The sequence below is a fragment of the Chelonia mydas genome, chromosome 3, assembly GCF_015237465.2.
Source record: "Chelonia mydas isolate rCheMyd1 chromosome 3, rCheMyd1.pri.v2, whole genome shotgun sequence".
Lineage (NCBI taxonomy): Eukaryota > Metazoa > Chordata > Testudines > Cheloniidae > Chelonia > Chelonia mydas.
In genome coordinates, this window is record NC_057851.1 from 147,443,540 (window position 1) to 147,456,395 (window position 12,856).

The window sequence follows — 12,856 nt, forward strand, 5'->3', positions numbered from 1 at the left end:
TCAGAACAGCTCTCACGAGTGAGACACACTGCTTTCAGAGTAACAGCCGTGTTAGTCTGTATCCGCAAAAAGAAAAGGAGTACTTGTGGTACCTTAGAGACTAACCAGTTTATTTGAGCATAAGCTTTCGTGAGCTACAGCTCACTTCATCGGATGCTTTATCTTTCCTAAGGGAAAGGCAAGGTTCCTACCTACTTTGCTGCTTCCTGAGAGAGTCCCAAGCGCAGCATACAGTGCAAACGGCCTCTCACCACACTGTACTGGGTCTATTGCCTTGGATTAGCAAAACCTTCAAACAGAAGATTAGTGTCTATTTAACCTCTTCCCTGCTAGGCTCAACAGCCCTGGCATTCAGCTAGTTCTGAGAGAGACATTCTCTGAGCATCTTGGTTCAGTGCTAGAATTTAACTGTCCTTAGCTTTTAATCAAGACAATGGGCTAAATTCAGATATGGAGAAAGCAGAGGCCACACCCCTGGAGTTGTGCCCTCTCACACTAGGGCTGAATTTGTTTGTACATCTGTGGTATCACTGAGTGATGGAGGTGCTAAAAGAAAGATTCTAACAGGTAATTAATTAGGAGCAGTAGGGGTCATCAAGAACTCATTCACTAGCACTAATCCGATTTAAGAGGGAAACCTCATAAAATGGGGCCTACTGCCTGCAGCCCATCTTGTAATGGACACTACACTAATGGTGCAACAGTGTAGAGAAGCAACTTGATTTTTTTATACAGGTCTTGGGACACCTTGAACCTTCCTTTAAAAAAAAAAAATCAAGAATTTAAAGGTAAGTGAGACCTTCAGTCCCTTTGCTGGCCTAAGCTCTGCAGGACTGAAGCTAAACTCATGCAGAGTGCCTGAACTAGGGGGGAGCGGGGCTGTAAGAGGAGTTAAGAGCTCAATACCCAAGGACTGAAGCTGCTCAGGAGTGGAGCATCCATTAGTACATTTGGGGGGCACATAACCAATTTCTGTTTAACTGGACATTTTGAGTAGATAAGTGCAGAAGACAGAGAGGTAAGTGAAAGCTGGATGAGGCACCTTGCATTCATGCACTTTCAGGGTGCAGCATACACTGCCTCTTTTATACAAGCTTCCTTTAAATCCCACACAATGGTACCTCTGTCCTCACCCACATTGCTCACGTAACACAAAAAGGCAAAGAGCGAGACCATGAACTTCCATGCCTGTGATGGGTACAATGCACTAGTAACTTCCTACTGATGTAGATCAGCAGTGTTGTGCTTGTACCTTATTAGTAAATCTGCAAAGCTAAACTTGGTTTCATCACTGAAAAATTTCCAACTGGAAGATAAGAGGAGAAATATTCCATCACTAAGGTGAAGCTGGGAGAACAGCCTATTCTTAATATTTCTATTAAGGAAAATAGTTATGGGACAGACCAAATTAAATAAAAGGGGGTCAAGAATTAGGTAATACAGAAAAGAAGATGGGTTTAGCTTGCTAGGATAGCAAGAGAGATTAATCATTTCCATTGCATTAGATTTGATTAAATGAATTCCATGTTCTCTCTACCTCCTGCCTGTTCACACACTAGCTTTAATTGAACCCTGCAATTAAACATACAAATTAGGAAATTCCCCAGTCTGCTTCCCATATGTATCCATGGTTTGCATGTCACACTGTGTCATCCTTGACTCAGCTCCGGTCATGAGACTGTACTGTTTATGCAGAGAATGCCAGTGGTTACTTTTAAAGATAGGGAAGAATAGGACAGACTGGTTACATGCAATGATAATAGAAGACTGCTATTCCAAAAGAAGCTGGATACATTCCCATCTCTGCATCCATACCTCCCACCCTTTCTCCTCCAAATGCCATTTTAAAAATTAAAGAGAAGCCCCACAGATAGTTTATAAAGGACAGTGGATGGGGGTCTAGTTTGGGAGGTAAAATAGTTTTTCATTCCATTCAAAAAACCCAGCTCATCCTCATTTTGCAGCAGGTGAGACTGCTATAACTGTACCTGTTTCCCCCTTTTCTGGAATGTAGTAGAGCAACTCAGCCAAAGAACCAAGCAAACAGTGAGAGACCAGGAATAGTCTGCACAGTTCAAGCTGTTCACCTACAAACTCAATATGGCAGAAGATAGCATGGTATCAAAGAAATGAGAATTGGAAGAATCTTAAGTGAACCCTTTCTTCCAAGAGAAGGGCAAAAAAACAATGTAAAAGCAAAAGACCAGATTAATAAGACATTCTCCAGAATCCATTTGCAAAGAGACTGAGTGGAGTTTACTGGAGTACTGATTAAAAGGAACAGGTACTGCAAAAACAGCCCCAGTGGAGATTTGCAAATCTAAGGAATGCTGCCTTCCCAATGATACAATTGTCTGTTCCCACTCCAGGTACTTGAAGTTGCCCGCTTGTCAGCTTTGAGTTACCAAGTTATAATCATAATATGAATAATGGCTGATTTGCTGCTTTGCTTGGAAGAGAAGTGGGCTTGATATAAAATGTTTTTCCCCTTGATACATCAGAACTTCTTAGCAAGGAATAATGATATTTAGAGCACCTTCCATCCAAGGATCTCAAAATGCGTTTACAGATATTCACTAAGCAATCCACCCAACACCTTTCCGCCCCTTCCTTAAAAATAGAGGGAGATACAGGCACAGAAAAGTCAAACCAACTTGGCCAGTGTCACATAAGAATCAGTAACACAGCAATGAATAAAACCCAGGAGACTTAGTTCTCTATTCTGACCACTAGACTATTTGATTAGAGGAGTAAATGGTTTGAAATCTGTCCCCCCCGCCTTTGAATTAGAGCCGATTTGTGCTTGTGTCAATGCCAGAGATCTCTTGGGCAAGCATTCTAGCAAAGGGTGGGTTAGAAAATGCTGCCCTGGGGAAGACAAGGGAAAAAGAATAATAATGCACTCGTTGCTCCTTCCAGCCTTTAGTCCAGTTTAGTATAAGGCACTAAGGGTTCAGACATTCTGACACTATGGATGCGGGTGCTATATAAGTAGCAGACAGACACTAGGCTGCAATTAGTAAGTGGTATTCTCACCTCATGGTTTAGGCAAGTGAGTCCTCACACTGTTAACTCAATTAAATGCCAGGTTTTTGATACCCGTTTGTCCAGATTCAGGGGATATGGGCAGGGAAGTGAAGGAGCACGATTTTCTTCTGGTAGCTATGCCACACCACTTGAGCTCAGGGACTCCAGTAGTGCGGCACCATCAAGGAATTCTACCCCAGCAATAAAGTGAAGCCTCCATCCTTCAAGTTTAATGTTTACGCTGCAATTTGTTCAATCTCTCAGCCAGATCCTGCTTTACAAGGAACACCCAGAAGTGCTGTAGTATCATTGTCTTGGTCTTGCTTAATGCAAAGGAAGCAAACAGGAGGCATAGTACCAAAGGCAAAGGCCTTAACATGCAACTTTGAAAGCCTAACACATTTTTTTTAAAGCTCAAAATGAAAGCTGTTGAGAGCCATATAAATGATCCATTCCACATATGGCAGGATGACAGGTTGAAGCTGACAGATGAGTCTCCAATTCTCTCCCCCCCCACACCCTTATTTTCTTTGAGAGACCGACCGCATTTCTTAAAATCAGTTCATCTCTGCCTAAAGTGAAACAGAAATGTGTGCAACTTAGGAAAAACAAAACAAAACCCCAACCTAACCCTTTCCACTCCCCAGAGATGTAAACCTAATAAAACCATGGTGTGTGTATTACGTACTGATTTGTCACCCACCGATCAGGATCATTGGCCGGTTCTTCATCTGGGAAATGTTAAACATGCCTAGAAATAAAATAATGTACATGTAAAAATTACTAGTTTTTTTAAAACACACGTTTTAAGTAATTTATCTTATTCTATTTATTTTCTTCTGCTGTCCCGGACCCTGTCATTCCTAACCTACAAGGTAGGAAAAGGAGAGCCTGAAAAACTACCAAGAAAATACCATTTAACTCATTAAAATGTAAAACGGTCTGAGGACAATATCCAAGTGCCCAAGTCCACAGCAGCCATCATACAGCGGAGCTTTTTCTCAGAAAGGCTCCGATAACCAGAATTACTCTCTGCATGTTACAGCAGTCACATAATTCAGACAGACTGGAGAAGGATGCTCCAGTGGTTAGAGCACTAGCCCAGGACTTGGGATACCAAGGTTCGATTACCTGCTCTGCCACAAAACTTCCTGTGTTATCTGGGCAAGTCACGCAGGCTCTCAGTGCCTCAATTCCCCATCTATAAACGTGGGGATAATAGTATTTATATGGCCTCCGAAGGGTTGCAACAACAACTACGTTAAAAGATTGAGAGACGCTCCGTTACTATGGCGACGGGGACCATTGAAGTACCTTAGACATACGGTCATATTTCAGTAGCAGCAATGGGATTTCACTGTGTCGGTAAATAGGCTGCACATATCTCTCCCAATACACCTGGACACCTTCCTGTACAAGGCAAGCGAATACCGAGATCCCCCTGGATTGGTGGTACAGAGACGAGCATTTACTAATGATCTGAAGGCAGCAGGGAACACGGAGTTGGCATATGTCGAGGACTTCAAATTGATCCGAGTAGTAAAAAAAGGCTCGTGAAAGACTCCAGATGGAGGTACCATTTAGATCAGGGGTCGGCAACCTTACAGAAGTGGTGTGCCGACTCTTCATTGATTCACTCTAATTTAAGGTTTTGTGTGCCAGTAATACATTTTAATGTTTTTTAGAAGGTCTCTCTCTATAAGTCTATATATTATATAACTAAACTATTGTCGTATGTAAAGGAAACAAGGTTTTCAAAATGTTTAAGCAGCTTCATTTAAAATTAAAATAAAATGCTGATCTTATGCCGCCGGCCCGCTCAGCCCGTTGCTGGGGGTCCGTTCACCGAGGCCGGCAGCAGGCTGAGTGGGGCCTGCGGCCAGGACCTTGGCTGGCAAGGGGCTGGCAGCCAGAACCCCAGACCAGCAGTGGGCTGAGCGGCTCAGCCTGCTGCCGGTCTGGGGTTCAGTCCGCCGGCTCCTGCCAGCCAGGGTCCCGGCTGCCGGCCCCACTCAGCCCGCTGCCAGTCTGGGATCCCAGCCCTGCCCACATAGAGTGGGTACGTACCTACCTTCTCCCTGGTTCTAGCCCATTCTCTTCCTCTCTCTCTGTACTGAGCTGAGGGTGGGAGTGCACGGAGCACAGGGCTGGGGGTGCAGGAGCAGGCTGGGGGTTGGGGTGCAGGGTCTGGCCAGGAGCTAGAATGAGGGAGGGGGCTCAGGGTTGGGGTTTGGGTGTGGAGTGCTTACCGGGGCAGCTCCCATTTGGTGCAAGGGGTGCAGGTGGGAATGTGGGGGGTGCAGGAGCTCCCATTTGGTGCTCAGGGTGGGGGTGGGAATGTGGGGGGGGTGCAAGAGTCAGGACATGGATGTGAGGGGGCTGGGTATGTGTGTGGGGTACTGGAGCCAGGGCCGGGGTCGTGGGGGGGGGTGCAGGGGTCAGGGCAGAGGGCTGGGGTGTCTGGGGGGGTGTAAGGGTCAGGGCAGAGGGCTGGGGGTGCTCCCAGCCCCCTGCCCAAAGCAGCTCACGGCAGGGGGCTGGAGGGGATATGCCCTGATTCCATCCACCTTCCCCAAGGCCCCGTCTCCACCTCTTCTCCACCTCCTCCCCGGATCCCCCTCCTCCCCAGATCCCCCTCCCTGCAAGGGCCATCAGCTGATCAGCAGCAGGGAGGGAGAGGAGGAGGGGCAGGAACCCAGCATGGAGCGGGGAGGGGGAAAGCTTGCCTGCCCTGCAGCAGCAGCCGGCAGGACCAAGCTTCTTCACCCTGCCCCCACGGTGGGGTGGAGAAGAGCGGGCCAGGACAGGCAGGATTTTTAACGGCACGCTGCTGCCTACCGGGGTCCCGGCCTGGGTTCGGCAGCGAGCTGAGCGGGGCTGGTGGCTGGGACTCGGCAGGCAGCAGCGTGCCATTAAAAATCGCCTCACGTGCAGTCTTTGGCACGCGTGCCATAGGTTGCTAACCCCTGGTTTAGATTTACTGGACAGCATGGCGGCAGACCCAATTGTGTTTGGGTAAGACTTGTGCACAGTAAAAATCAGTCTATACTCATATACTGAGGAGTTCTGAACGGGTCGGATTCCTCCCAGGACATGAAGATTGTCTGCTCAGTGTACAGAGGCAGCCGGGTAAAACAAGCATCAGAATGGTTGGGGATTGGAATGACAGAAGTTGAAAAACCTGGATTTACCCTCTTGAGAGAGCACTCAGCTTTGGTCACCTCACCTGCAGACAGATTTACTAGGTCCAGAGAAGGCTAATGACAACTGTTAGGGGCCTAGTGGGATTTACAAGAGAACTAAAGAGTCACTCAATAAAGTTAATGGCAAATGTATTTAGAAGAAAAAAGGAAATACTTCCTCCCAGCACAGAGTCAGTGTCTAGAATTCACTGCGCAGGAGATCACAGTTCCATATGGCAGCTGAATTTTTAAAGGCAGCTTGACAAGATTTGTGAATAAAATCATTTGCAAGTATGCCAGCTGAGAGAAGAAGAATCCAGTCTCCAGCATCAGAGTGTAAATGCATCACCACAGGGGTTATGAAACCATTCCCCATCCCGAGAGCAGCGCTGCAGAGCCAGCTGTGTCTTAGCAGTTTCTCTCCGCTTGCTCTGAGGAATCAGTACTGGTCACAGTCAGAAACAAGAGATTGGACTAGATGGATCCGCAGCCTAGCTCCGGTACTTGTGGTCTTCATTTAATTCTAATGAGAAAATGCAGATCTCACAGAATGCTGCAAAGTGGAAAGGCAGGCAAGGGAAAAAGGTTTGCATCCATAACAAGAAGGTAGGTTGACCGCAAATTACAGGGTTGCCACTAGGGATGGTAATAACCAGAGAGGAGAAGGGCCAGAGATAAAAGCTGCCAGAGACAGAAAGTGGTTCTCCTGAAATAAGGCTGAAGGCAGGAGAACAGCAAGAGGAGGCTGCTGGCTGACCTCCCCAAGCCAGAAGGCTGAAGGCAGGAGGAGCAGCAGAGGGAGTTGCCTGCTGGCTCTGAGCCAGAGCCAAGGGCTAGGGAGGACCAAAGGAAAGGACAGCAGCAGATGGCTTTAGCCGCTGGTCCCTGAGGAACAGTGAGAGGGTCAGAGAGAATGAGGGATGCTCCCCTGGCAAGGCTGCATAGAGAGGCCATGGGACTTCCTGCTAGAAAGTGCAGGGGTGCACCCCAGAAGGAAGAGATGGGGGTGGCTGTCCTAGCAGAGGAACTGACAAGGAGCCTTGCTGTGACAGAAGAGAGTGAGGCACAGTGCGAACAAGGACTATGTGCACTGCATATGGACTGTGTTTTGGGACTGTTATGGACTATGTTGTTGTAATCTACTGGCCCCAAGCAGAGGTGTTGTTTAAGCAGAGCCCGAAGTGGAAGCGTTTGGGTTACTCAAGAGGGAAACTGAGGTGAGGGGCCACTTACAGGACTGCCTCAAGGGGACACCCGGGAGGAGGGCACTCATTTACAGCCACACTCAGAGTTGTATTTACAACCCCAGAAATCCACACAGTGGCTAGACAGGCTGGGTTCCAGCTCAAGAAGAGGGTCAGAAAGCTTCAGAAAAGTACCCAAACTTCAGAGCAATCTTGGAACATTGAGATTGGCCTGTCATCAGTTGCCTCATTAAGACCAGTGGCAGATAATGCTCCGAATCAAGTGGGAACCTCAGAGTTTCCTCTCCTGAGTCACTATAATTCCACAGAATAGCTTTTCCCTCCCTGCTACCAGGTCTTGCGAATCATCCATCCTATCTTAGGAAAGGGCATCGTCTGTACTAACCCCTCATTATTACTTGTACGCAGTACACATACCGGCATGCTGTTTCTTTTTTCTGCCCACTGCTGCTCCTATAATTTGAACCAATTCGTCCTCCGAAGCACCAGCCCGTAGGTGATCCCTCAAGGACACTTCTGAGTTCCCAAAAAGGCACACCTGCAATAAACCAAGGGGAAGAGACACAGTGAATAAAGCCAGCTGGGAAACACTATTCCTATTACAACCAACATCAGCATCCTGGGTGAAAACTGAGCAAAGCATTCAAATAATAAAAAGGCAGTGACACTTCCCAGCCTCTGCAGGCTATGACACTGCTGTCTTCTCTGCATAGCTCCTTGCAGCTGTGAGGGTCTCTGAGTCAGCAGAGTAGTGAAGCTGTGCAATTCCATACCCTTCCAAAACCTAAAAGGGGGTGGGGGTGCACACAGGCCTCTGAATGAACATGTGGGAGACAAACCCTACAGTACCCAGATCTCCAGGCTCATTTTGAAGGATGAACATTTCTAATGTTAATTTCTAGTGTTGAACTGTGGCACGGAACAGAATTACATGGGATGGGCTGTAAAACTAGAAATTCACTGCAGTACTGGGTCTGGCTGACTGACCACTGGATAACAAGGTTCAGTGGCCTGCTGGGCTGCAATGCACAAAATTCAACTCAGAACAGGTCCAACGTCTGGGAGCCGAACAATGTTTTGCTGGGAACCCAACAGGATCCAATACTACAGCAGTTCAACTGAACATCAGGCAGCAAAAAACCAACCTGGCCTATGGGAGACCACCACCTACAGTTCTCCTGTCTCTAGTACTCCTAAAGCCACCAGCCAGCCATTGACTTTGGGAGTATATAGAATGGGACCATCTGGAAACACAGCAGGCAGGCAGAGATGTCATGAGATTTTTTCCCCTTCCTTCATCTCTCCTGCTGTTGTAGGTCTTCTTGCACCATGGCAGGGCTGAGAGATGCCCCACCTGGTTCCCAGGGGAAATCTAGGAAGCAAGTATTCAAGCAGGAAGCTTTTTTAAAAGTTCCACAGATACCGCTTCTAGATTTCAAAGTACATTGCAGTTGCTGAGAATGCAAACAAACCGATTTGATGCCAATACAAAGTTGCCATCTCTGTCATGGGATTACTTTGCTCCTGGGAAAGTTGCTTTAGTACAATTGTGCCACCTCCAGCTAACTTAGAGGACACTTACTCTTTTGCTCAGCAAAGGGTCCTGAACATTGACAAATGAGTCTCACCATACAAGTATCGAAAGGTGCATGGAAAATGCATGGGTTTGACCCTGTTACGGCCACTTACACATTATTTCCGTCAAAGTGTTGGTTTTTTTTTTTTTAATTTGCTATTGTCACACAACACAAGATTGTTTGAAAGTAAAAATAAGGAATTTTATTCCTTCTGTTCACTTTCTGCATTTGAAATCGCTTGGTGTACAGTCAGTCTCACTGTGACCTCTTTACAGGCAGGGTCACTGGTGTGTCAAAATAGAACACACTTTTTTAAAAAACAGAGAAAGGAAAATCTGCAAATATAAAGCCACAAAAGTTAGCAGGGGGACTCAGGCAGGTGGACCCAAAACTATTTTTTTTTTTAAACTGACAAGATTTCACACTGACATCATTCTTTTAAATCGGAGTGCTGCACAATGGAGCAATTCTTTGGCCATCGATTCCTCTCCTTACATTGCAGTTTACTGTGTAGCTACAGTCTCCATCTGAATGCTCCTTCTCCTGTCCCCCTGACCACCCCCTTACATTCTATCCCTCTCTCAATCTCACCTTCACTTGCCTTCCCCTCTCCTCTCCACTACTGCCTCTTCCATCTCCAACACCGTTCCATTTAAGAGAAGTAATTCAACCCCTTATTTCAGCTCTTATGCCTGGTCTACACTAAGGGGGGTGGGGGTGATCTAAGATATGCAACTTCAGCTACGAGAATAGCGTAGCTGAAGTCGACGTATCTTAGATCGACTTAGTATCACTTATTTCATGTCCTCGCGGCACGGGATCGACAGCCACCGCTCCCCCGTCGACTCTGCTTCCGCCTCTCGCCGTGGTGGAGTTCTGGAGTCGACGGCAGAGGGATCGGGGATCGATTTATCTACACTAGAGGCGATAAATCGATCCCCGATAGATCGATCGCTACCCGCCGATCCGGCAGGTAGTGTAGACGTGGCCTAAGTCAGTGAAGGGCCTCTTGTTTCATTGCCTACCTTCAGGTTCCCATCTGCAGTTATCCTCAGCCGATTGCAGGATCCACAGAAGTGCTCTGACATGGAAGTAATAAAGCTGATCTGCCCCTGGAAATCTGGTACCTTGTAAGCCTGAAGCATCCCCGGGACAGAAGAATAGATCAGGATGGATAAAAGTCAATGATATTTACATGTTTTAAATGGATTTGTGATTTAAATTAGGTACATTTTTCTTTTGAAAAATAAACCTGGTTAAAATTAAATTTGAAATAACCTGTGTTATGGCCTAAACTTATTTTATATTAAAATGATTTAAATAAACAAAAACTTTGCATCAATGACTGCTCCTCAACTTTTAATGAGTCTAAAGGGTGCCTGTTTTGGTTCTCTTTTCTTCTCTTTAATTATATACCGAATCAGGGGAGATTAAGACCTGTCACCTCTAGATCCCAGGTTTGAATCAAGACTAAGATGAGAATAAAGATATGTCTAGAGAATACAGGTTTAGTATTCCTCATACCTTGGAAACTCCTATGAGTGACACAACCAGATCCCTCTCTTTGGATTCCCCCCCAAAATAAGCCCCGATGTGTCTACCCCACTCACACCTGACAGACAAGTAATTGGTAGGTGCCTGGTATTTCCATGGGAAAAGTTAATGACTGTTGCTCACTGAGGCTGTGTGCATGCAGTTTGATCGATGACCTTGGGATTATTACATATGTGGCTATGGAGCATTTTGCCACATGCTAATCCTCTTTGGTCTAGCCATTCCAAATATAAGTTGTTGTGCACTTTGCTGAAGCACTGGGTCTCCCTTCATAGCGTTCTTAGCCTGCACCCACCTTGGCTGTGCTGGAGGCCTCACAAGCCAGCTTCTCCAATTCAGGCCATCTCTGCCTGACTGTATCCAGCATCTCCTTATAGCTCACCATCTTCTTGAAGTTCCACTTGTTGCCTAGGTTTGAAATCAGCACAAATTTTGCCACCAGGAGTTTTTAAATAGGAAAGAACAGAAAGTCCTTTTACCTGGATTTCAATCGCCCCTTTCAACACCCAAACCGTGAACACCTGTATTGACCCCTCTAGACTATAGCAATCTCAGACAAGGTCTAACAATCCTTGTCTCCTTGGGTAAGAGGATGCAGTGAACTGTGAACCAACCTGGACTTGTCAGGAGGGGCAAAGGTCTGAAGAGAGACAATCAGAACAACTGTGTGTCGATGAAGTGACAACACGAGTCCTAGCTGAGGACTCTGCGTCTGCTAGCTCTGGCACAGATTTGTGGCTTCTGCCCTTGTGCTGGCACAGTTTAATGCAGAAGCTGAAGATCTAGCTTGGGGAGATGGCCCCAGTTTTCCAAAAATGGGAATGGAAGGGGGAGATCAAGATCGATCTTTCTGAAAAGAGTTAGCAGGAAAAGCGCACCCCAACAAAGAGCAATATTGATACTGTGAGCACTGAGGACACTTTCTTTCTGGAGCATGGGAAGCAAAGAGACTAGAATCCTGGGTTCTTGAAGGGCACCAGGGGTATCTCTACACAGGAAACAAAAACCCATAGCTGGCCGGTGCCAACCAATTTGGGCTCATGGGGCTCGGGCTGAGGGCTGTTTCATTGCTGTGTAGACTTCTGGACTCAAGATAGAGACTGAGCTCTGGGAACCTCCCACCCTGTAGCGTCCTAGAGCCTGGGCTCCAGCCTGAGCCCAGAAGTCTACACAGCAATGACACAGCTCTGCAGCCTGAGCCTGAATTGGCTGGGACTGGCCAGCCACGGGTTTTTCTTTGCTGTGTAGACGTACCCCATGTCTCAACTCACCATAAGCAGAACAGCCCACCCCATGGACAGCTACAGTGATAGAAAACAGATGGTGGGAGGGAGCTAAGGAAGTTTCACAGGCAGAGCATGTCTTAGAACCGTGATACCATTCCATTTCCAGATTTCCCTCGCAGGAAAGGCATCTCCAATATACAACAAGCCAGACCCTCCTTCAGCCCCTGGTCATTGCAGGGCACCCAACCTCCGACCCACTACACGCTGACCTGCCATCCACTTACCCTGCGTACTTGGTCCCAGCAGTGAAAACTACAATGGCTACTTTACACAAAGCTTCTCTTAGGTTTAAAATAGGGGTTCAGACACCCTGCAGCAGACGGTCAACGCAATCAGGTTTCAGAAAAGAAGCCCAAGTAGCGAAGACTTGTCAGCCACATTCACTCCCCCCGAGAGAAGGCAAAAACTGCCCAGGCAGTTACAGACCAGGAGTACTCACCGTCGAAGGGCATGTATTCGATGAACCGCACGTCGAGCGGCTGGTTCTTCGTGAGCGCCACGAAGTCCAACAGCTCATCCTCATTGAGGCCTCTCATCACTACACAGTTCACCTGGAGGGTAGAGAAGGAGCCTGAACCCATTGTGCAGAGAGCCTGGTGTTTCCATGTAAGATCTCAATGCCCTAAGGCTCTGAATGGAAAATGGCCGAGTCAGCTACACACGGTGAAGAGGTGGGATCACCCTTATGTCCTGCGATGCTACTGGAAAATTTCTTTAATATTTACAAAAATTGCCAACCTCTGAAGGAAAAAAAAACCTCACAGCTGAAGTATCAGTCAGAATAAAACACAGGGCTCAAGGGCACTACACACCAAATGATCTTACCTTAACAGGATTGTACCCCAGTTCAATGGCTTTGTTGATTCCTTCCATTACCTTATGAAAGCCTAAAATTGAACAAGAATTAAGTCTTAACAAAAATGTAGATGAGCAAGTCAGTATCAGACAAAAAGATGGCAGAGACAAAACAGCTTGGTCCAGTAGACGGGACTGAAGTCAAGAGACTTTTGTTCCATCTCCAACTC

The 12,856-nt window shown here is 46.8% G+C and overlaps 1 protein-coding gene across 5 annotated transcripts in view; it reads right to left on the reverse strand.

Moving 5' to 3' along the window:
- Positions 1–12,856, reverse strand: part of MOCS1 (molybdenum cofactor synthesis 1) — a 67,590-nt gene that overhangs the window by 7,230 nt on the left and 47,504 nt on the right. For 4 of the 5 annotated variants that reach the window (XM_037895552.2, XM_043543516.1, XM_043543515.1 and 1 more), the window contains 6 exons: positions 12,657–12,718; positions 12,271–12,382; positions 10,841–10,953; positions 10,017–10,127; positions 7,832–7,952; positions 3,731–3,778 (listed from right to left, as the gene is read on the reverse strand). In XM_037895552.2, the coding sequence (XP_037751480.1) occupies positions 3,731–3,778; positions 7,832–7,952; positions 10,017–10,127; positions 10,841–10,953; positions 12,271–12,382; positions 12,657–12,718 (567 nt within the window). Of the gene's footprint in view, positions 1–3,715; positions 3,779–7,831; positions 7,953–10,016; positions 10,128–10,840; positions 10,954–12,270; positions 12,383–12,656; positions 12,719–12,856 lie in introns of all 5 variants that reach the window. The other variant, XM_037895554.2, reaches the window with a different exon arrangement.